This window comes from Nannobrachium achirus (genome assembly GCF_963921795.1).
Source record: "Nannobrachium achirus genome assembly, chromosome: 8".
Classification (NCBI taxonomy): domain Eukaryota; kingdom Metazoa; phylum Chordata; class Actinopteri; order Myctophiformes; family Myctophidae; genus Nannobrachium; species Nannobrachium achirus.
The window spans coordinates 1,660,980-1,683,479 of record NC_137817.1 but is presented as its reverse complement, the minus strand read 5'-3'; the positions used below and the strand labels follow the sequence as shown (position 1 = coordinate 1,683,479).

Genomic DNA, 22,500 nt, shown 5'->3' with positions numbered 1-22,500 from the left:
TTAATGTGAAACATTGTTTTCTCACTCAACAGTGAACAAACCAACATAAAGTTTAAGTGTATAGAGGGTATCTGCACATTTCTAAAGTGACAATTTAAGGACTTTTTAATACCTCTAAAATGACAAATTAAACATTGTCCAAATTGTCAAATATATAGAGGCAGAAATTGTGAAAATAGCAGATCTACATGCTCACAACGCCTCGCATCGCAAGGCGTTGTGAGTATGTAGATCTACTATTTTCACAATAGAAAGTATTTCTTTTTTTTCAACTTTCTCTGGTGGGAGTCGACTTGTGTAATGAAGTCGACTTGTTGTTAATGCCCTAGTGTGTGTGTGTGTGTGTGTGTGTGTGTGTGTGTGTGTGTGTGTGTGTGTGTGTGTGTGTGTGTGTGTGTGTGTGTGTGTGTGTGTGTGTGTGTGTGTGTGTGTGTGCGTGCGTGCGTGCGTGCGTGCGTGCGTGCGTGCGTGCGTGCGTGCGTGCGTGCGTGCGTGCGTGCGTGCGTGTGTGTGTGTGCGTGCGTGTGTGTGTGCGTGCATTGTCTAACAGTTATAAAGTGCAGCAGTGCAGTCTCCCAGTTGAACGCTGTGCGCTCGCTTTGTCTTTTTACATGACTGGACATCTCCTCATCTGTGATGAATGTCTCTCTCTCTCTTTCTCTCTCTCTCTCAATTCAATTCAATTCAGAGGGCTTTTATTGGCATGAGAAAACATAGGTTTACATCGCCAAAGCAGAAGTATACGATCAATTAATATAATACAATCAAAATAAAATGTACAGTTGAGATGGGTGAAAAATCAGTTTGCATGCATCGAGATTACTCAATGCAGACAGTAATGTCTCTCTCTCTCTCTCTCTCTCTCTCTCTCTCTCTCTCTCTCTCTCTCTCTCTCTCTCTCACCCCGATGACCCGACACTCTAATCTACTCGCCGGGTGAAAGCGATCCAATCAGTGTGTGTGTGTGTGTGTGTGTGTGTGTGTGTGTGTGTGTGTGTGTGTGTGTGTGTGTGTGTGTGTGTGTGTGTGTGTTCAGGGTGTTACACAGTGTGTGATTGTGTTTTCACCAACAGTATGTCGCTGTAGGGGTTTTTGTCGGTTTAGTTTCGCTGTCCCCCCCCCCCCCCACCAGGCCGCTACAGAAAACACTCAATAACTTTGTATCAGTCCACAACCACGTGTGTGTGTGTGTGTGTGTGTGTGTGTGTGTGTGTGTGTGTGTGTGTGTGTGTGTGTGTGTGCGCGCGTGTGTGTGTGTGTGTGTGTGTGTGTGTGTGTGTGTGTGTGTGTGTGTGTGTGTGTGTGTGTGTGTGTGTGTGTGTGTGTGTGCGTGCGTGCGTGTGTGTGTGTGTGTGCGCGCGTGTGTGTGCGTGCGTGCGTGTGGTGTAAAGTAACTAAGTAGATTTAATGAAGTAGTGTCAGGGACGTGCTGGCCATTGGGAGAAGCGGGACAACTCCCGAACGGCCGGTTCATTCCCGGCCGGTCCAGGCCGGGCATTAAAAAAATGGCCACAAAGTAAATATAACTCATGTAATTGGCCCACTGGCTTGTCTCTCATGATCTGAAAGGGTCAATCTTTGAGTAGCAGAGAGATCTCTCTCTCTCTATAGCGCTGAGTAGCAGCAGCCCACAGAGCCATCCCATTGGCCCACTGGCTTGTCTATCATCTGAATACCGGCCCACTACTCCCTATAGCAGGGATGTCAAAGATACGGCCCGCGATGATTCAATCCGGCCCCAGGCTTGTAGAGCATTTAGGAAAAAAAAGTAAGTCTCTAGCCCATTCCTGTCAAGAGTTATACCCAGGGGGCAAACCAGCCTTTTTTTAGGAAACCTGCATTTGCCCCGACATAAAAGGTTGTCCACCAGAAATATTATCTATGACCCAGTAGGATCACAACCTATATGGACAACCCGGTCAATTTGTACGGCAAAGTTCCAATATGGCCGCCTCAATATTAGCCCCTATTAGTTTTAATGGGGGGTGAATAGGGAAAAAATTTAAACTGAGGGAAACTTCACAGGTTGATCAATGGTATACATATGAACATTTTTTGTATTGCAAGTTTCCATGAAATCCAATATGGCCGCCACAATATGGCCGCCATAATGTAAGGACCCAGAAAATAGGTTTTGCCTCTAACTTCTGAACCAGATGAGCTAGAAACGCAAACTTGGTGTCTATTTCATGGTGTCTGACCATGGGAGACTCAATGGAATAGCTAATTTTATTATTGGGTGTGTCTGGACCTTTATTGTGCATATTTGCAAGATGGTGGATTCCCAAAATAGAGCTTTAACATAATTTCTACCATGATTGTTGACTGCTTTTGCAAATACAAGCAATATGAATCCATTTGCTAAGATTTATGGCACAGAAGGGACTTATACCTGTATTATTCTTGAGTTTGCATGTTGTCAAAATGGCTGTAAACGAGATATTATATTTCCTGTCCGATTCTACTGTATGTAGTTGTAGCAATGACTTCAGATAAAATCAGAGACCAAAACAATGTATCTTAGAAATTATTTTTTTATTTAAAAAATTAATACAAAAGAGAGAGATTATCTCAATGAAATGAATGCAACTGCCTTTTTGGGTCTTTCACACATAGACATGCACATGCTTTCCAACAACTTCAGCTTCAGGGAAATTATAATGAACACATGATTAAAACAGGCTGCATTATAATGCAAATAATTGCTAGTCACTATCACTGTCATGTGTACCTATCTACATACAACATCATTAACTACTCCTAGATGGTCCTCATACAACATCATTAGACTCTACTCCTAGATGGTCCTCATACAACATCATTAGACTCTTTTTGTACCAGAATAACAATGAGACCTAAAATCTCAGTAACCGCTCATCGGTTAGTATTTGGGGCTTCGCAGCGCATCTGGAAAATATGGCGCGGGCCTCTCCATCTCCAAGTCCTTTTCCTGGGCTGAATCAGGGGGCCAACACGTCCCTGACTAGAGTACTGTACTTGAGTACACTTTTGAGTTATTTGTACTATACTTGAGTATTTCTAATTGCCAATACGTTTACTTTTACTCCAATACATCTCTGCATGTGTGTGTGTGTGTGTGTGTGTGTGTGTGTGTGTGTGTGTGTGTGTGTGTGTGTGTGTGTGTGTGTGTGTGTGTGTGTGTGTGTGTGCTGCAGCAGAAAGTAGGTCAGGGTGTGTGTGTGGGGGGGGGGGGTACTGTACAGATGGAATCAGTCTGTCCTCAACATCTCTCCACACCAGCTGACTGGACTGATGAAACTAATAACTACTTACTGTACAACCTGATGTAGGCCTACTGTACATTACAGTACATCAATGATACAACCTGATGTAGGCCTACTGTACATTACAGTACATCAATGATACACTGTATACAACCTGATGTAGGCCTACTGTACATTACAGTACATCAATGATACACTGTATACAACCTGATGTAGGCCTACTGTACGTACCAGTAAGACTCCCTAATCGGGAGATAAGCGACCGTCAGGTCGCAGCGTGATTTGAGAGCAAAATGTGTAGGAGTAGTGTCCAAAAAAGTGTTTGAAAAAATCGGCCTGATGGTGGTGCTATATGGGACAGATGTTGATGAGATGAGTGTAGACCTACTGTGTACCGATTTGCGTGATTTTAGGGCATTGTAGGAGCAAAATGTGTTTTGCAAGAATTGGCCTCATGGTGGCGCTAGAAGAGGGTCATGTGAGAATTGATGGGTGGAGGTTGTGGTTTGGCAGCCAAGGAGTGTGTGTGCAAAATTTGGCATGGATCAGGGCAACAGTTGTGGAGATATGAGCAGGGCAAAAGTGTGACGTGTGACAGACTGACAGACTAACGGACAGCTGGTTGAGGTTTTGATAGTAACTGCGACCTGACGGTCGCAACTATACATATGAAGCTCTCAAACTATGTTGGTCTCAGGCCATGAGACACACTGTGTCATTCAACTATACATATGAGGCTCTCAAACTATGTTGGTCTCAGGCCATGAGACACACTGTGTCATTCAACTATACATATGAGGCTCTCAAACTATGTTGGTCTCAGGCCATGAGACACACTGTGTCATTCAACTATACGTATGAGGCTCTCAAACTATGTTGTTCTCAGGCCATGAGACACACTGTGTCATTCAACTATACGTATGAGGCTCTCAAACTATGTTGGTCTCAGGCCATGAGACACACTGTGTCATTCAACTATACGTATGAGGCTCTCAAACTATGTTGGTCTCAGGCCATGAGACACACTGTGTCAACTATACGTATGAGGCTCTCAAACTATGTTGGTCTCAGGCCATGAGACACACTGTGTCATTCAACTATACATATGAGGCTCTCAAACTATGTTGGTCTCAGGCCATGAGACACACTGTGTCATTCAACTATACATATGAGGCTCTCAAACTATGTTGTTCTCAGGCCATGAGACACACTGTGTCATTCAACTATACATATGAGGCTCTCAAACTATGTTGGTCTCAGGCCATGAGACACACTGTGTCAACTATACGTATGAGGCTCTCAAACTATGTTGGTCTCAGGCCATGAGACACACTGTGTCATTCAACTATACATATGAGGCTCTCAAACTATGTTGGTCTCAGGCCATGAGACACACTGTGTCAACTATACGTATGAGGCTCTCAAACTATGTTGGTCTCAGGCCATGAGACACACTGTGTCAACTATACGTATGAGGCTCTCAAACTATGTTGGTCTCAGGCCATGAGACACACTGTGTCAACTATACGTATGAGGCTCTCAAACTATGTTGGTCTCAGGCCATGAGACACACTGTGTCAACTATACGTATGAGGCTCTCAAACTATGTTGTTCTCAGGCCATGAGACACACTGTGTCATTCAACTATACATATGAGGCTCTCAAACTATGTTGGTCTCAGGCCATGAGACACACTGTGTCATTCAACTATACGTATGAGGCTCTCAAACTATGTTGGTCTCAGGCCATGAGACACACTGTGTCAACTATACGTATGAGGCTCTCAAACTATGTTGGTCTCAGGCCATGAGACACACTGTGTCAACTATACGTATGAGGCTCTCAAACTATGTTGTTCTCAGGCCATGAGACACACTGTGTCATTCAACTATACATATGAGGCTCTCAAACTATGTTGGTCTCAGGCCATGAGACACACTGTGTCATTCAACTATACATATGAGGCTCTCAAACTATGTTGGTCTCAGGCCATGAGACACACTGTGTCAACTATACGTATGAGGCTCTCAAACTATGTTGGTCTCAGGCCATGAGACACACTGTGTCAACTATACGTATGAGGCTCTCAAACTATGTTGTTCTCAGGCCATGAGACACACTGTGTCATTCAACTATACATATGAGGCTCTCAAACTATGTTGGTCTCAGGCCATGAGACACACTGTGTCATTCAACTATACATATGAGGCTCTCAAACTATGTTGGTCTCAGGCCATGAGACACACTGTGTCATTCAACTATACATATGAGGCTCTCAAACTATGTTGGTCTCAGGCCATGAGACACACTGTGTCAACTATACATATGAGGCTCTCAAACTATGTTGGTCTCAGGCCATGAGACACACTGTGTCAACTATACATATGAGGCTCTCAAACTATGTTGGTCTCAGGCCATGAGACACACTGTGTCATTCAACTATACATATGAGGCTCTCAAACTATGTTGTTCTCAGGCCATGAGACACACTGTGTCATTCAACTATACATATGAGGCTCTCAAACTATGTTGTTCTCAGGCCATGAGACACACTGTGTCATTCAACTATACATATGAGGCTCTCAAACTATGTTGTTCTCAGGCCATGAGACACACTGTGTCAACTATACATATGAGCCTCTCAAACTATGTTGGTCTCAGGCCATGAGACTCACTGTGTCATTCAACTATACATATGAGGCTCTCAAACTATGTTGGTCTCAGGCCATGAGACTCACTGTGTCATTCAACTATACGTATGAGGCTCTCAAACTATGTTGTTCTCAGGCCATGAGACACACTGTGTCAACTATACGTATGAGGCTCTCAAACTATGTTGTTCTCAGGCCATGAGACACACTGTGTCAACTATACGTATGAGGCTCTCAAACTATGTTGTTCTCAGGCCATGAGACACACTGTGTCATTCAACTATACGTATGAGGCTCTCAAACTATGTTGTTCTCAGGCCATGAGACACACTGTGTCATTCAACTATACGTATGAGGCTCTCAAACTATGTTGGTCTCAGGCCATGAGACACACTGTGTCATTCAACTATACGTATGAGGCTCTCAAACTATGTTGGTCTCAGGCCATGAGACTCACTGTGTCATTCAACTATACGTATGAGGCTCTCAAACTATGTTGTTCTCAGGCCATGAGACACACTGTGTCATTCAACTATACATATGAGGCTCTCAAACTATGTTGGTCTCAGGCCATGAGACACACTGTGTCATTCAACTATACATATGAGGCTCTCAAACTATGTTGGTCTCAGGCCATGAGACACACTGTGTCAACTATACGTATGAGGCTCTCAAACTATGTTGGTCTCAGGCCATGAGACACACTGTGTCAACTATACGTATGAGGCTCTCAAACTATGTTGGTCTCAGGCCATGAGACACACTGTGTCAACTATACATATGAGGCTCTCAAACTATGTTGGTCTCAGGCCATGAGACACACTGTGTCATTCAACTATACATATGAGGCTCTCAAACTATGTTGGTCTCAGGCCATGAGACACACTGTGTCATTCAACTATACATATGAGGCTCTCAAACTATGTTGGTCTCAGGCCATGAGACACACTGTGTCAACTATACGTATGAGGCTCTCAAACTATGTTGGTCTCAGGCCATGAGACACACTGTGTCAACTATACATATGAGGCTCTCAAACTATGTTGGTCTCAGGCCATGAGACACACTGTGTCATTCAACTATACATATGAGGCTCTCAAACTATGTTGTTCTCAGGCCATGACACACACTGTGTCATTCAACTATACATATGAGGCTCTCAAACTATGTTGTTCTCAGGCCATGAGACACACTGTGTCATTCAACTATACGTATGAGGCTCTCAAACTATGTTGTTCTCAGGCCATGAGACACACTGTGTCATTCAACTATACGTATGAGGCTCTCAAACTATGTTGGTCTCAGGCCATGAGACACACTGTGTCATTCAACTATACATATGAGGCTCTCAAACTATGTTGGTCTCAGGCCATGAGACACACTGTGTCAACTATACGTATGAGGCTCTCAAACTATGTTGGTCTCAGGCCATGAGACACACTGTGTCATTCAACTATACATATGAGGCTCTCAAACTATGTTGTTCTCAGGCCATGAGACACACTGTGTCATTCAACTATACATATGAGGCTCTCAAACTATGTTGGTCTCAGGCCATGAGACACACTGTGTCAACTATACGTATGAGGCTCTCAAACTATGTTGGTCTCAGGCCATGAGACACACTGTGTCAACTATACATATGAGGCTCTCAAACTATGTTGGTCTCAGGCCATGAGACACACTGTGTCATTCAACTATACATATGAGGCTCTCAAACTATGTTGGTCTCAGGCCATGAGACACACTGTGTCATTCAACTATACATATGAGGCTCTCAAACTATGTTGTTCTCAGGCCATGAGACACACTGTGTCATTCAACTATACATATGAGGCTCTCAAACTATGTTGTTCTCAGGCCATGACACACACTGTGTCATTCAACTATACATATGAGGCTCTCAAACTATGTTGTTCTCAGGCCATGAGACACACTGTGTCATTCAACTATACGTATGAGGCTCTCAAACTATGTTGTTCTCAGGCCATGAGACACACTGTGTCATTCAACTATACGTATGAGGCTCTCAAACTATGTTGGTCTCAGGCCATGAGACACACTGTGTCATTCAACTATACATATGAGGCTCTCAAACTATGTTGGTCTCAGGCCATGAGACACACTGTGTCATTCAACTATACATATGAGGCTCTCAAACTATGTTGGTCTCAGGCCATGAGACACAACACTGTGTCATTCAGAAGCAGCTGGATTCAAACAGTTATGAATGAAAGGACGTCTTGAGCCTGGACTTCAGACACTCAGCAGAGGGTTCTGTCTCCATACGTACATTAAAGGATCTCCCACTCAGGAGCCTGTTGGTTCCTTTTCTTTAATGTTCTCATCTTTGTCTCAGTTTTACATAAAGAGCACAAAACACAATTCTCTGTCTGTTCTTCACACTATGAGGACTGTATGGATGACTGGACCTGTTGATGCTACTGGTACACTCCCTACGCACACACGTACGCAGGCAAGTCGCCAAGTCGACTCAGTCGACTTCATAACACAAGTCGACTCCCACCAGAGAAAGTTGATACCTGCCTGAACATTTTTGCAGAAACTCATTGATTGATTGATTGATTGAAGACTTTATTAGAAGATTGCATAGAAAAAGGTACAGTTTCATGACGGTACTGTTGGGGCGGCATAGCTCAGGGGTAGAGAAACCGTTATTAGAGAACGAAGGGTTCCCGAAGGGTTCCCAGTTCGAATCCGGGCTCCCCCTGAGTTAATGTCGAAGAGTCCTTGGGCAAGACTCTGAACCCCTAGTTGCTCCCGGTGAGCTGGTTGGTGCTGTGCATGGTTTCCTCCGCCACCGGTGTATGAATGTGTGCGTGAATGGGTGAATGTAATGCACAATCTCTGTAAAGCGCTTTGGATAAAAGCGCTATATAAATGCACCATTTACCATTTACTGTTCACTGGTACAAGGTCAACTAAAAGGAGATCCTAGGAAAGACAACGCTTATTTCCATAGGAAACCATTGAAGTATCTCATATAACATTGAATGACAGACGGATAGAACACAGTACTATGCAGTAGATATAGTAAAAAAAGAAAAGTAAATCAAAATAAAATAAACAGTGCAAAAAATATATACAGTAGGTAAATACAAAGAAGGGTCAGGGGAGGCTGGGCTAGGTTTGTTATTGCCAGTTGCGAATGGCTGCCGCCTGTAAGTGGTTTTTCAGGGCGATTTTAAAGGATGCTAGGGAACCACACTCCTTTAAGGCCTTCGGTAGGGCGTTCCACATTTTGGTTGTATAGCAGAAGAACTCGCAAATGTCAAGAAACCACTCCATTCCCATTGAACAGCAGAATGCACCTTCATAGCTAGATTCAAACTTTCTAAACTTTGAATTCAGAGGTCATAAAAATACACAAAAATATCTGATCTACAAGCTCAATGTTCTGCCAATCCACTGGAAATCTACTGTCTTGCCAATGGCAGGGTGTGTGAAGATTTGAAATGGAACATCTGTAGAGATGAAGCAAGGACCTCCACTACATAATATTGTTTAAAATTGTGATGCATATTAAACATTTTAACAGATTTCATAGATAGTTTTAACCCTCTAAGACCCAAAAATAGAAATACTTGAAATATATATATATTTTTTTTTAAATCAGATGGTGTTGTAGGATTTTACAAAAATGAAAATGTAATGTTTAAAAAAAAAAAAAGTTTTTGTAAGGTTTTATAGACATAAATCATAAATCATGCTCTAATTTACATATGGGGATATTTTTTCACAATAATAACATATGTACATGTTCTAGACATTCTAATGATCACCAAAAAAAATAATATTACAGGCATTTTATGTTTTTGTGAGGAATAGCGTCAGTTAAAAAATGAGATGTTGTTCGTCAAAACTCTGGAATGTCAGCTTCTGTGGGGGGTATTTATATGCAAATATTGCGGCCAATGGCATTGTAATACTAAACAATAGAATCCAATGGTGATGTTTAGGTGGTAGGGGGAGCAAAAATAAAATGATTTAAACATTTTTTTGGATAAAATTCAAACGTTGTAATATTACAACAGTGGGTCCTAGAGGGTTAATGCTGCATAGACCTGTTTGACATGCTGTCATCAGTGTCAGATTCATGTTAATGTGTGGTCAGATTGTACTGCCAGTCAGTCTCACCGGGGACAAGTTCAAGTTCAAAACACTCCAGTCCCACTTGTGCGTGTGTGCGTGCACGTGCATGTGTGTCTGTGTGCGTGCGTTCGTTTATTGCGTGCACGGAGAGCACTGTCTCCGGCTCAGAGAGTGTGTGTGTGCGTGTGTGTGTGTGTGTGTGTGTGTGTGTGTGTGTGTGTGCGCGCGTGTGTGTGTGTGTGTGAACGAAGGGTTCCCGTGTGCGTGTGTGTGCGCTGGTTGCTCAGTAATTCTTAATGGCTTTTAGCGTCAACTCTAACAACTCATGACAAGCTGAGCACTTCCTGTCACATGACCTTGTGAGGTCGTTGCATGCAGCGCTGCACTTAGTCACGCCCTTCAGCTCACCGTGTGGACACATCGTTATAGAACTAAGTTGAAGAGGTGGTGCCATAGTTTTGTACTTTTTCTAGTTCTCATCTAGGAGGTTGACAGTATTTCATTAGAGCCCCTGGTGTGGTTGTTATGAGCAATTATGTATTCCCTTTATATTTGGGTTTTAGCTGTAGGCTGCCACCTTGTGGGGTCAAACGTGCCTGTTACATACTTATTACATCACAGAATCAACCCCTCCCCTAATTACCATTCACCTATGTGGGTGTGGCTGACTTCAGCTGGGTCACCACCCCCACCATGACAACCGCATACCAATGAACTAGTGGGTGTGGCCACATACAAACACCATTTTAACTCTTTCTGTACACGTTTTTGGAAAACAATCTTCCTCCTAGTATAATCATAATACCTGATAATCATGTTTTATAGGGGGGAAAAATCATGGCACCCCATCTTTAAGTTAAAGTTCTCATATTATGGACACTAGGGTTCAAGTGGTTAATATAAAATAAGGAGAAATAATTAAGGTTTCTATCACAAAAGAATTGGAGGACCCCCTGTAGTAACTCTGAGGACCCCCTAGGGGTCCCGGACCCCCTGTTGAAGACCCCTGCTTTACCTATCGTGATGTGGTGTGAGAACAAGGTGCATGTCTGAGTGGCTGTTTAACACGTGCACGCATCTGTGTGTGTGTGTGTGTGTGTGTGTGTGTGTGTGTGTGTGTGTGTGTGTGTGTGTGTGTGTGTGTGTGTGTGTGTGTGTGTGTGTGTGTGTGTGTGTGTGTGTGTGTGTGTGTGTGTGCATGAGCGTGTGCGCACTCTTCCTGACCTCACTAACAGCCTATTATGTAAACACCACACACACACATACAGTACATATGGATACATTTACACTGTATATCGCACGCATACAAACATCAAATAAAGGAACAATACAAAACTGTTGGGGCGGGTAAGAAGCACGTGAACTGGAATTGTTTGTGCGCTCGCAAGTGTGTGTGTGTGTGTGTGTGTGTGTGTGTGTGTGTGTGTGTGTGTGTGTGTGTGTGTGTGTGTGTGCGCGCGCGCGTGCGTGCGTGCGTGTGTGTACGTGCGTGTGTGTGTGTGTACGTGCGTGTGTGTGTGTGTGCGTGTGTGCGTGTGCGTGTGTGTGTGTGAACAGCTGTGCAGCCTGGTAGGCGGGGGTTAATTGGTGCAGAAGCTGATTAGTGTTACATGGATACATTGTGTCGGCTGAAACGGGCGAGCGAGGAGCGCACGTTGACAGAGAACGAGGGGCAGGTGAGCTTTGTGTGATCAGCTGCACGAAACACTACAATTACTGAGAGAGAGAGAGAGAGAGAGAGAGAGAGAGAGAGAGAGAGAGAGAGAGAGAGAGAGAGAGAGAGAGAGAGAGGGAGAGAGAGAGAGAGAGAGGGAGAGAAAGAGAGAAAGAGAGAAAGAGAGAGAGAGACTAAACTACAGGCACGTGCACACATAGACATCAAAGCTAACCCTAACCAGGCTAGTGTATAGTGGTATAGTAGTAGTATAGTGGTATTGTAGTAGTATAGTGGTATTGTAGTAGTATAGTGGTATTGTAGTAGTATAGTGGTATTGTAGTAGTATAGTGGTATAGTAGTAGTATAGTGGTATTGTACCTGTTCAGCAGGGCCAGATTAACCCTGTGTGGTGCCCCAGGGCGACCAAGTTCAAGTGCCCCCCACGCCGGGTCGGCCACGGTCTCGCGGGCCAAGGCCGCCTCATTCACGGCTGCGGCGCCGGTGGCTGCGCCGCTGGTGGAATCGCATCTTGCTTTATGCCGCGCTTTTTTCTGCTGTTTTTTGTCTTTTTGCACAACCGCTTAACTGTTTTCTCCTTCCCATGTTGAATTGTTGTTGTTATTTAACCCTCAGCTTTTTTTTTCAAAAGAAAAAAAAAAAAAAGAAAATCTTCAAAAGATTTTTCTTTTTCCAAAAGATTTTTGTGCCCCATTGGCATGTGTGCCCCAGGGCCAATGCCCGACGAGGCCTATGGTTAATCCGGCCCTGCTGTTCAGGCTGGTTAGCGTTGAACAGGGATGACCATCCAGATGACGTTAAGGTTGTAATGGTAGTGTATTGTAGTAGGGTAGTGGTATAGTGGTAGTATAGTGGTAGTGATAGTGGTAGTGGTATTGTAGTGTACAGTGTATTATAGAGTACAGTGTATTGTACCTGTTCAGGCTGGTTAGCGTTAGCCAACGGTATGACCATCCAGATGACGTTGATGTGGTAGTGTAGTGTATTGTAGTAGTGGTATAGTGGTAGTGTAATGGTAGGGTATAGTGGTAGTGTAGTTATACAGTGTATTGTACCTGTTCAGGCTGGTTAGCGTTAGCCAACGGGATGACCATCCAGATGACATTCAGGTTGGTCAGTGCAGCGCTGGTGGTGAAGGAACAGGGCAAGATGGCCGCCTGGCCGCGAGCCACCTGGACACTGCTCTGGGACACCGTGACGTCCAGGGCCCCCACACACACTGCAGGGGGGGGGGGGGGGGGAGAGAGAGGGGGGGGGAGAGAAGGTATGGTCAGTGACAGTTACAGGGGTGGTTCTCAACCTTGGTAGTCTCGCGTAGCCAGACAACTATTCCACAATCTCTGAATGCTATATAGAGTCTGGAACGGCAGCTCCTGAACGGAGAGTATCGGAAGTAGCCACTGCTGCACGGAACTGTAGTCCCATTGGAAACGTAACAGAAACACACTAGCACAGACAGAGTCATTCTAATGAACTGTAGTCCCATTGGAAACGTAACAGAAACACACTAGCACAGACAAAGTCATTCGAGCGGCCTATTCTTGTTATGGGTGTATAGTTTAAGAAAACATATGAAAACATCATGGAGGTAACACCAATAACACCAGAGAAAGATGAAATAACGCCCCCAGAAATATTGAACGGATACTTAACGCTTCCAGTAGGACATTTTTAGTGCAGTTATTGCACCAAGGGAGCGGTTGCGTCACATCCGCTTTATCTCGCAGCACCAGTGTTGTTTTTGTTGACGAGACGTTAACGAAAATGACTTCGTTAACGCCCCTTTTTTTCACGACGATGACGTGACGTTAACGTAACGAGCTCAACATAAGTCTGACGAAAATATGACGAGACGAATGTGTGTTTTTGTTGACGTAACGAAGACGAGACGAACATCTGGTCTATCGGACGACGTTAAATAAACATGCATGAAAGGTGAAAGCCATACAATGTTATTGTAGTTGTTTCAATGGAGGAGTAGTGGCCAATCATATGGAACGTTCTAGGACGCATATAACAACAGGCTCTGTGATTGGCTGGAATGTCGGCATGATACACACGTGTTGTTTGTTGTCAACTTTTCAGAAGTTAGTTGCACACATTACTGCTGGAAATGCTATTAACTTTCTATTGGGAAATGAAAGCTAATGATCTGATTGAGGAAAGACCTACTGTATCTGCCTCATGCAGCAGCGCCGTCAACATCAATTAATAGATTCGGTCGTCGCGTCGCAAAAGAAGACACGATATGGATCTATTTTACAATCCAGGAAATAATGCAGGCTTACTTACGACGACGGAGCGGCTGCTATTCCAATCCGGTAAGCTGACGGTCCTTTTAAAAAAATGATAGTCCTTAATACTCCTTTGCCTTGCTGAGAAGTCGATTTGCTTATTGACAAGTTGACAACTGGACCCATCCGTGGTCACTCTCCTACTAATACGATCGCAACGTTTTCTATAACATCTGGCACTAAGCTTCAGGCTAATGTTGGCTTTTAAGCAAACGTAAATTAATTGGATTGTTTGTTGCAAACTGTTGATGCAAACTTTGTTTCGCTGGATCATGGATGCGGAGGTCGCTGGCTGCGGTGCTATTATTCCCAAAGGCTACGTTAGTGACGTATGGGTTGTTTGTTTCCGGTTAGCAGCCACGGACGTTGCGTATGACTGTGACGTCACTTGTAAATCCTTGGAACTCAACAGTACTGTGTGTGTGTGTGTGTGTGTGTGTGTGTGTGTGTGTGTGTGTGTGTGTGTGTGTGTGTGTGTGTGTGTGTGTGTGTGTGTGTGTGTGTGTGTGTGTTGTCTGTACTCTGTAGTGTGAAAGTGCAAGTGGCCAGTTCAGTGATACCATACCAAAAAAGATGCATATTGTATTCTTATATTATATTACAATATTATTATTATTATTATTATTATTATATTGCCTCCTGTGTGAACTGTGCATATAAATAGGATGGGGCAGGTGTAATATACACTTGTTATTAGCCTATATACCGGTACATCTATTGCTTCATGAATTCAATTGCACCTGTCAACTTTGATTATTTCCAATGTCTCATACTTAATTTATTTATTTAAAGACACATTTTTCTTTTTGACTAAAACTATTGACTAAAACTGGACTAAAACCTTTGTGTGGGTTCGTCGACTAAAACTTGACTAAAACCTTTTGAGTTCTAGTCGACTAAAACTAGACTAAAACTATCAAGGATATACATGACTAAAATCTGACTAAAACTAATAAGCATTTCGTCAAAAAGACTAAATCTAAAATGCCTGCCAAAAACAACACTGTCTCGCACTCATCGTTTCTATTTCCGTGCCCCAGACTGTTGACGGGCGCATTTCCCAAATCGCGGAGTCAACAGTCTGGCCACGCGAGACTACAACCTTGGGGTCCCCATATGGGGTCTGTGCACTTTCACCCAAGAGTAAACCAACATAATGTTTAAGTCTATAGAGGGTAGGCCCACATGCACATTCCTAAAGTGACAATTTAAGGACTTTTTAATACCTCTAAAATCACAAATTAAACATTGGCCAAATTGTCAAATATAGAGGCAGATATTGTGAAAATAGCAGGTGTGAGCATGTAGATCTGCTATTTTCACAATAGAACCGTGTTATCCAAAATGTAATGCCTCTTTTCCATGAGGACTCCCATCTTTGCCATACCCTAGCTTTTGCTTAAGTGACGCCACTGAGAGAGAGAATAATGATCTGCAAACATAGTTGTGTTTTTAGACAGAGGACAGAGCCCAGTCCCAACAGTATAGTCCTACATACTGGAGGTGTTATTCCAGAGAAGACCCTAACCCTAACCCTAACCCTAACCCTAACCCTAACCCTAACCCTAACCCTAACCCTTTTAGACAGAGGACAGAGCCCAGTCCCAACAGTATAGTCCTACATACTGGAGGTGTTATTCCAGAGAAGACGTGGGTTTATGGAAATGTTCAACCTTTCACTTCAAACGTTGTGCAGCGTCTGTGAGACGCAGTGGTGTGAAGTAACTAAGTACGTTTATTCAAGTACACTATCTCTTACTTCTTCTCCACTACATCTCAAGAGGCAAATATTGTACTCCATTACATTTATTTGAAAACTTTAGCTACTAGTTTGAAGAATTTGATTACACATTAACCACTTCAGCCCTATATACATATATATATATATATATATATATATATATATATATATATATACACACACATACATATATTCGGCCATTTGAAAATAGCCGATCTACAAGCTCACAATGTGTTGCATGTGAGCTTGTAGATCTGCTATTTTCAAAATATATATTTTTATTCGTTTTTATACATTTGAAAACATGTGAAACGGACCATTCTGCTTAACGAGTACTTTCTACTTTTGCTACTTTAAGGCCATTTTGAGACGTAATACTTTTTGTACTTTTATTCAAGTAAATTTGGAATTCTGGGCATTTACTTGTAACACAGTATTTCTGCATTGATACAGATATTTTTACTCAGGAAAAACATTTGGAGTACTTTTTCCACCATGTATTCTCAGAAGGAAAAGGTCAGTGCATCTAATCCGCAGAGCAGAGCCTTATTTTGACCTTCAGGTCACCTTTCCATCTGTAGATCAACATCATCTCCCTGCTGCACACGGAGCTGCTTTATGAGAAAACCTCCGTCTAGGCAGCTGAACGACCCAGCTACTCTGAATTAACCCTTTTAGGACTGAGGCAGATCTTTTTTCAGACACTTCAAATCATCACTATCAGGAGGAAAGAAACCTTGTATCTCCGAGTTTCAAGTCTGTATGTTTTTTTTTCATAAATTAAAGTAGTAGTTCACCCCCAAAATGACTAGTTTTTCTATTGATTACTCATGCCATGGAGAGTAGAGTTCAATAATATTTTCTTGTATTTGTGGCATTCCTTAGACAAAAAATGTATTATAGTAAATTTACCCCCATTGAATCCTGGATGGGGACCCAAATGCATTCAGGTCCCCATCCGGAATCAATGGGGGTACATTTATTGTAATCAAATTATTGTCTTAGGAAAGTGACAAAAAACTTAAAATATTATTGAACTCATGGCATTAGTAATCAATAGAAAGAAAAGTCATTTTGGGGGTGAACTACTCCTTTAAAGCCCTTCTTCATCGTACAAAAGTAGTGAGAATTCACTTGGATGCACACGGCTGTCACGCTCTTAAAGTAGAACCACAGCAATCTAGAGCTATAAGCTCACAACCCTGGGTGGGCACTCCGGGGTGCAGGGAGAAACCCTGCAGGTCCCCGAACCGCAGCTTGAGAAACACACAGACCCACAAGGAAAGAGAAGTCCATCTGTCAGAGGACACACACCCAGCAGCAGAAACACACGCACGCACATGCAGGTTCATCATCGTGCTATTCGTGGTCATGGATAAACATATTAGACACTGAATGAAGTTACATCTCCCCCACAAACAGCATCATGTGACCTGCACCGTACATACTGTACTCTCTAACATCCATCCATCCATCCATCCATCCATCAACACAGGGCCCATCAATACACAGGGGCGTGGGTATGGCAGGGGTATGCAGCTGCCATACCCTGGGTCCAGGGGGGAAAATACAAGTTATAAATAAATATAAATCCATGAATGTCTCTTTGTCTATCTGTGCTGGTTATTATGTTGTTAAATTACAGTAAAATAACTACAAATGCAAAATGTAACAAAATGGTCACTTTAACAAGGTATTATAATTATATTCTCCCCATCTTGACAGAATGGTATATTCCCAGGTTCCGCAGGTCAGCTGCACAGGTGCAATGCATTATTGTTAATTGTGCCACGTTTACTAACATTCCAAGTTTAGTTGCACTTGAACAACCGTTCCAGGCTGCCATATCCAGCCCAAGAAACCGTAGAAACCTGGGTAAAAACGGACAAAATGACGATGGCCACTGACACAACAGTACACTGTAATCTCTACCAACCGTCCCTCCATCCATCCGTCCATCCATCCATCCATCCATCCATCCATCCATCCAAACATCCATCCATCCATCCATCCATCCATCCAAACATCCATCCATCCATCCATCCGTCCATCCATTCATCCATCCATCCATCCAAACATCCATCCATCCGTCCATCCATCCGTCCATCCATCCATCCATCCATCCATCCATCCATCCATCCATCCATCCATCCATCCAAACATCCATCCATCCATCCATCCATCCATCCATCCATCCATCCAAACATCCATCCATCCATCCATCCGTCCATCCATCCATCCATCCATCCATCCAAACATCCATCCATCCATCCATCCGTCCATCCATCCATCCATCCATCCATCCAAACATCCATCCATCCGTCCATCCGTCCATCCATCCATCCATCCATCCATCCGTCCATCCATCCGTCCATCCATCCATCCATCCATCCATCCAAACATTCACACGATCATTTCATCCCAGATTATTAAGTTCATGACGACACCACAGAGAGCTGAGCTGAGTGCTGAGGAAGGAAGGAAGGACTTAAAGAAAGAAAGAAAGAAAGATGTATGATCTCCTCAGGGTGAAGGTTATTCAGTAAGTAGTATCTTACACTGGATTAATCCATGTAGACCGGGAATGCAAATCTGTGTCTCTTTAGATCTGAACGCCTTTAACCATTATTTTATGCTTAAAGGACAACTTTGGTTTTTTACAACAAGGGTTCATATTTTAGATTGTAATTAGAGAAAAGAAAAAGTGAGTTAAAATGTTTTCATTTGCTTCGTTCTATTGTTTTATCGTATTTACCGTGCTGAAATGTGGGGCATGCGTATGCATGGGGGCTTGCGTACAAGTGGCTAAATATGTCTTTTTAGACACAATAAGCCAGCAGTTTCTTTATTGCTATTTACAGTAACACTTCTAGCCTCCATAAGTCACATCCAACCATGAAAGGTTGCGTTGTATCTTGGGAATGGGCTTATTCTGTGTAAAATGACATATTTAGCCACTTGTACGCATGCCCCCAACCACTGAAATAAGAATCTCTAAAACAATAGAAAGAAGTAAATTTAATAATTTTGACACCCATCTTTTATATTCTTTAATTACAATCTAAAATATGAACCCTTGTTGTAAAAAACTAAAGTCTTCCTTTAACTGTATTAGAACAGGTACACATTATAGTGTATTATTATTTTATGCTTTAACCATTGAAAATTAGCAGATATACAAGCTCACAGCGCGGCACCGAGTGCAGAATCGGGTCATAATTAGAATTTTGACCCGATTCTATAAGTGTCTTTTGAATCCTTCTAAGGTTTTTTTTCATATGTCAGCAATCTGGCCAGCCATCGTCAAAGAAAAGGTCCTTTTCACTTCAACTGGAGCTCAGTTAGTCTGTTCTTGAGAGACTACTATGTCAGTGGTTCTCAAACCTTTTCATGTGAAGGACCCCCAAAACGATATTTATTTGGCCACGGACCCCCCATCTCAAAATATCTAGTTCCAGGGACCACCCCCAGAAGCAACATTTGAGTTACAAACGTTCGCTTTGAAAATACATATATTCAAAGATTTGCACACATTTTCATGACTTTTTCAAAAATAGCAGATATACAAGCTCACAGCGCGGCACTCGGTGCCGCGCTGCGAGCTTGTAGATCTGCTATTTTTCACTGGTTAAAGGGGAGTTTCGGTCAAAAACGACTTTCCTACCTTTAAAATGTTGATTCAGGAAGCTTCTGGGTTGATCCTGGTTAGTTTTGACCCATAGCAGCATTTTGTTCCATTTTGGATTTTCTCCCCTGCACCCCACGGCTCCAAACGGCACCTCTTGGGTCACTCCATAATCCGGTTATTATTCTCGCTCAAAACTCACTTTTCTCGCTCGGTCTCAGTCCCTGGTAACGTTGTTAGCAAATCCAAGCTACACCAGCTCCTGGTCGCCGCCATGTTTGTTTACTTTTAGCTCAACTCTGAACTCTCAGCCCAGGAGAGAACACTGTGAAATCACGTTTTGTATCGCGTGACTCCCCGACGCGCGACGAACAATAAAACACAAAAATGCTCTTAGCCAAAGAAAAAAGATGTAACTATGTCGACAAAGTCTGCAGAGTGATGTATGGTGTAGCCTCTTGTCTACCTCAACAGGCACAACAGGCTGTGGGGGAGGGGGGTGGAGCTGTGAGCAGCAGCAGCAGCTCGTGAACGCGCGTTTCCCAACGGGTATGGGATTTCCCAGTGTTTCTCTTGCAGGGCTGAGAGTTCAGAGTTGAGCTTCTTGTAAACAAACATGGCGCCGACCAGGAGCTGTTGTAGCTCGTATATGCTAACAACGTTACCAGGGACTGAGACCGAGCGAGAAAAGTGAGTTTTGAGCGAGAATAATAACCGGATTATGGAGTGACCCAAGAGGTGCCGTTTGGAGCCGTGGGGTGCAGGGGAGAAAATCCAAAATAGAACAAAATGCCGCTATGGGTCAAAACTAACCAGGATCAACCCAGAAGCTTCCTGAATCAACATTTTAAAGGTAGGAAAGTCGTTTTTGACCGAAACTCCCCTTTAAAGCATTCAATAATTCTGGGACTAAATGGATTAAGGAACAACAGACAGGGATTGTATGCTAGCATGACGCACATACGCACTCTCCCTAACCCCAATCCCAGAGCTCCATACCGTACTGCAGTGGTATTAGGTGTCCATCATGCATCGGAAATTGACGATCTACAACAGGGGTGCCCACATACAAGGTTTCCACCCGACAATGACGATAATACTAGTGTTGTTGCTGCTCTTATACCACCATTATTACTGGGGTTGGAAGGGGGCCAGACAGTAGCCCCCCCCGCGGGCCGCCTATTTGGGAACCCTGTAGTACCATGGGGCTGTTAAGTCTGACATCATTTTGTAGGCAGAGGAGAACTTCTGCCTCCAAAAAAAGCAAATCTTTTGACTATTTTTACTATTTACTAATTTTTCTTCTCTTTGTTGTTGAAAGGAAAGTGTTAGAATTATACTTTAGTCGGTATTTTTGTCTCGGATCTGTTGAAATAGCGAGGGACAGATATTGACAATAAATCTGCTTGGAGGTCTGACTACAAAATGATGTCACGGCTTAAAAGCCCCATTATGGAGCTGCTGTGGTGCCCACTACCAACATGACCACATTTGACCAATATGTCAGTTGTGTCTTAGTTCCTCATGTCATGAAACCTCCAACAGAGTCCATGTTGTCTGGGACACTAAAGCCTCGATCAGAGTCGGCTAGTAGTCTTTTTGAGTCATAAAACTACAACGTTACGTCATTCCTCGCGGTGAAGAGCTTTCCACCGCGAGTCCCGACACATCTCTCTGTTTTTACTATCAGACAGATAGGCTCTTCACCCCGTTCACTGATTGGTCGATCTAGACCAGTCAGTCACGGTGAATAGGACTCCACCGTGACGGACTATGATGGCCTTCACCTATTTTCTGACTTGAGGTGGATATTTGCAGTGGATAGCTCTTCACCGCAGACTCTGATCGAGGCTTAACACCACCAGCAGCGTAAAAGAGTCAACCAGGGAGAAGTGAGGCAAAGGGATGCGACGGAAGGTGGCTGCTCAGAACAAAAGCTGTGCAGGGAATTGGTTGGGTTTCTTGCATGATCCAATAAACAAGCAGGAACTCTTTACTTTACTAGTGTTTGTTTTTCTTTCTACCAGAAGCAGAGAAAGCGCGTGCATGTCTGTGAGATCGATCAACAAATAGGAACATATTCTGTGACAAATAATAATAATAATATCTGTCAGTGTAGTTTGGTTAAATATTCTGCCATTGAATGAGTTTATAGTTTATACTAAATGTAAAATGAATGTTTTCTCTTTTCTACTGTACTTTGGTCCTCACAAGTACAGTAAAACCACACACACACACACACACACACACACACACACACACACACACACACACACACACACACACACACACACACACACACACACACACACACACACACACACACACACACACACACATAAATCATACATGGTGGTTGCAGGGAACATGACAGCGTCAGCACAATGACTGAGTCTACACGCAGTACAGTACGTACAGTAGAGAGTACAGTGAGTCTGGTGGGACACATGACAAGCAGGACATCATCATCATCATCATCCTGTACGTCTTGTTCTGTCACCCTTTCTGGGTTTTTTTCGATTTATGTTCTTGCACTGACCAATGGACACTTTTAGTTTGGCTCTGCTCTGCACTATTAGGTTGTGTTAGTTGCGACCGTCAGGTCGCAGTTATAATCAAAACCTCCACCGGCTGTCAGTCCGTCAGTCTGTCACACGTCACACTTTTGCCCTGCTCATATCTCTGCAACCGTTGCCCCGATCCATGCCAAATTTTGCACACACACTCCTTGCCTGCCAAACCACAACCTCAATTCTCACATACTCCTCTTCTAGCGTCACCATGAGGCCGATTCTTGCAAAACACATTTTTGGACACCAAAACTCCAAGAGTGGTCCTTTAAGCCTGTCGTGGTCAGCGGTGCACTGGCGTCATTTTACACCGTAGAGGTCGTTATAAGTACAAGAGTCCTGTCCTGTCCTTTCCTCTCCTCTCCTCTCCTTTCCTCTCCTTTCCTCTCCTTTCCTTTCCTTTCCTTTCCTTCCCTTTCTGGAAGGTCACAGAGGTCACGGTGGACCCCTGGGAGACGTTGTGGTCTGACACATACGTTACGTCTGTGACAGTACGGTACAGTACGGTACGGTACAGTACGGTACAGTACGGTACAGTACGTTACAGCTGGCTGCCTTTAGAAAAAAAACCAATGACACCCAGCAC

General features: G+C 43.4%; 1 protein-coding gene across 1 annotated transcript in view; it reads right to left on the bottom strand.

Annotated features, from left to right (window-relative positions):
- The window catches only part of igsf11 (immunoglobulin superfamily member 11), a gene marked incomplete at both ends in the record, with an annotated part of 255,072 nt that overhangs the window by 24,748 nt on the left and 207,824 nt on the right, over positions 1 to 22,500 (bottom strand). The window contains one exon of the mRNA XM_080731124.1: positions 12,740 to 12,903. Within this exon, the coding sequence (XP_080587250.1) occupies positions 12,740 to 12,903 (164 nt within the window). The remainder of the gene's footprint in view (positions 1 to 12,739; positions 12,904 to 22,500) is intronic.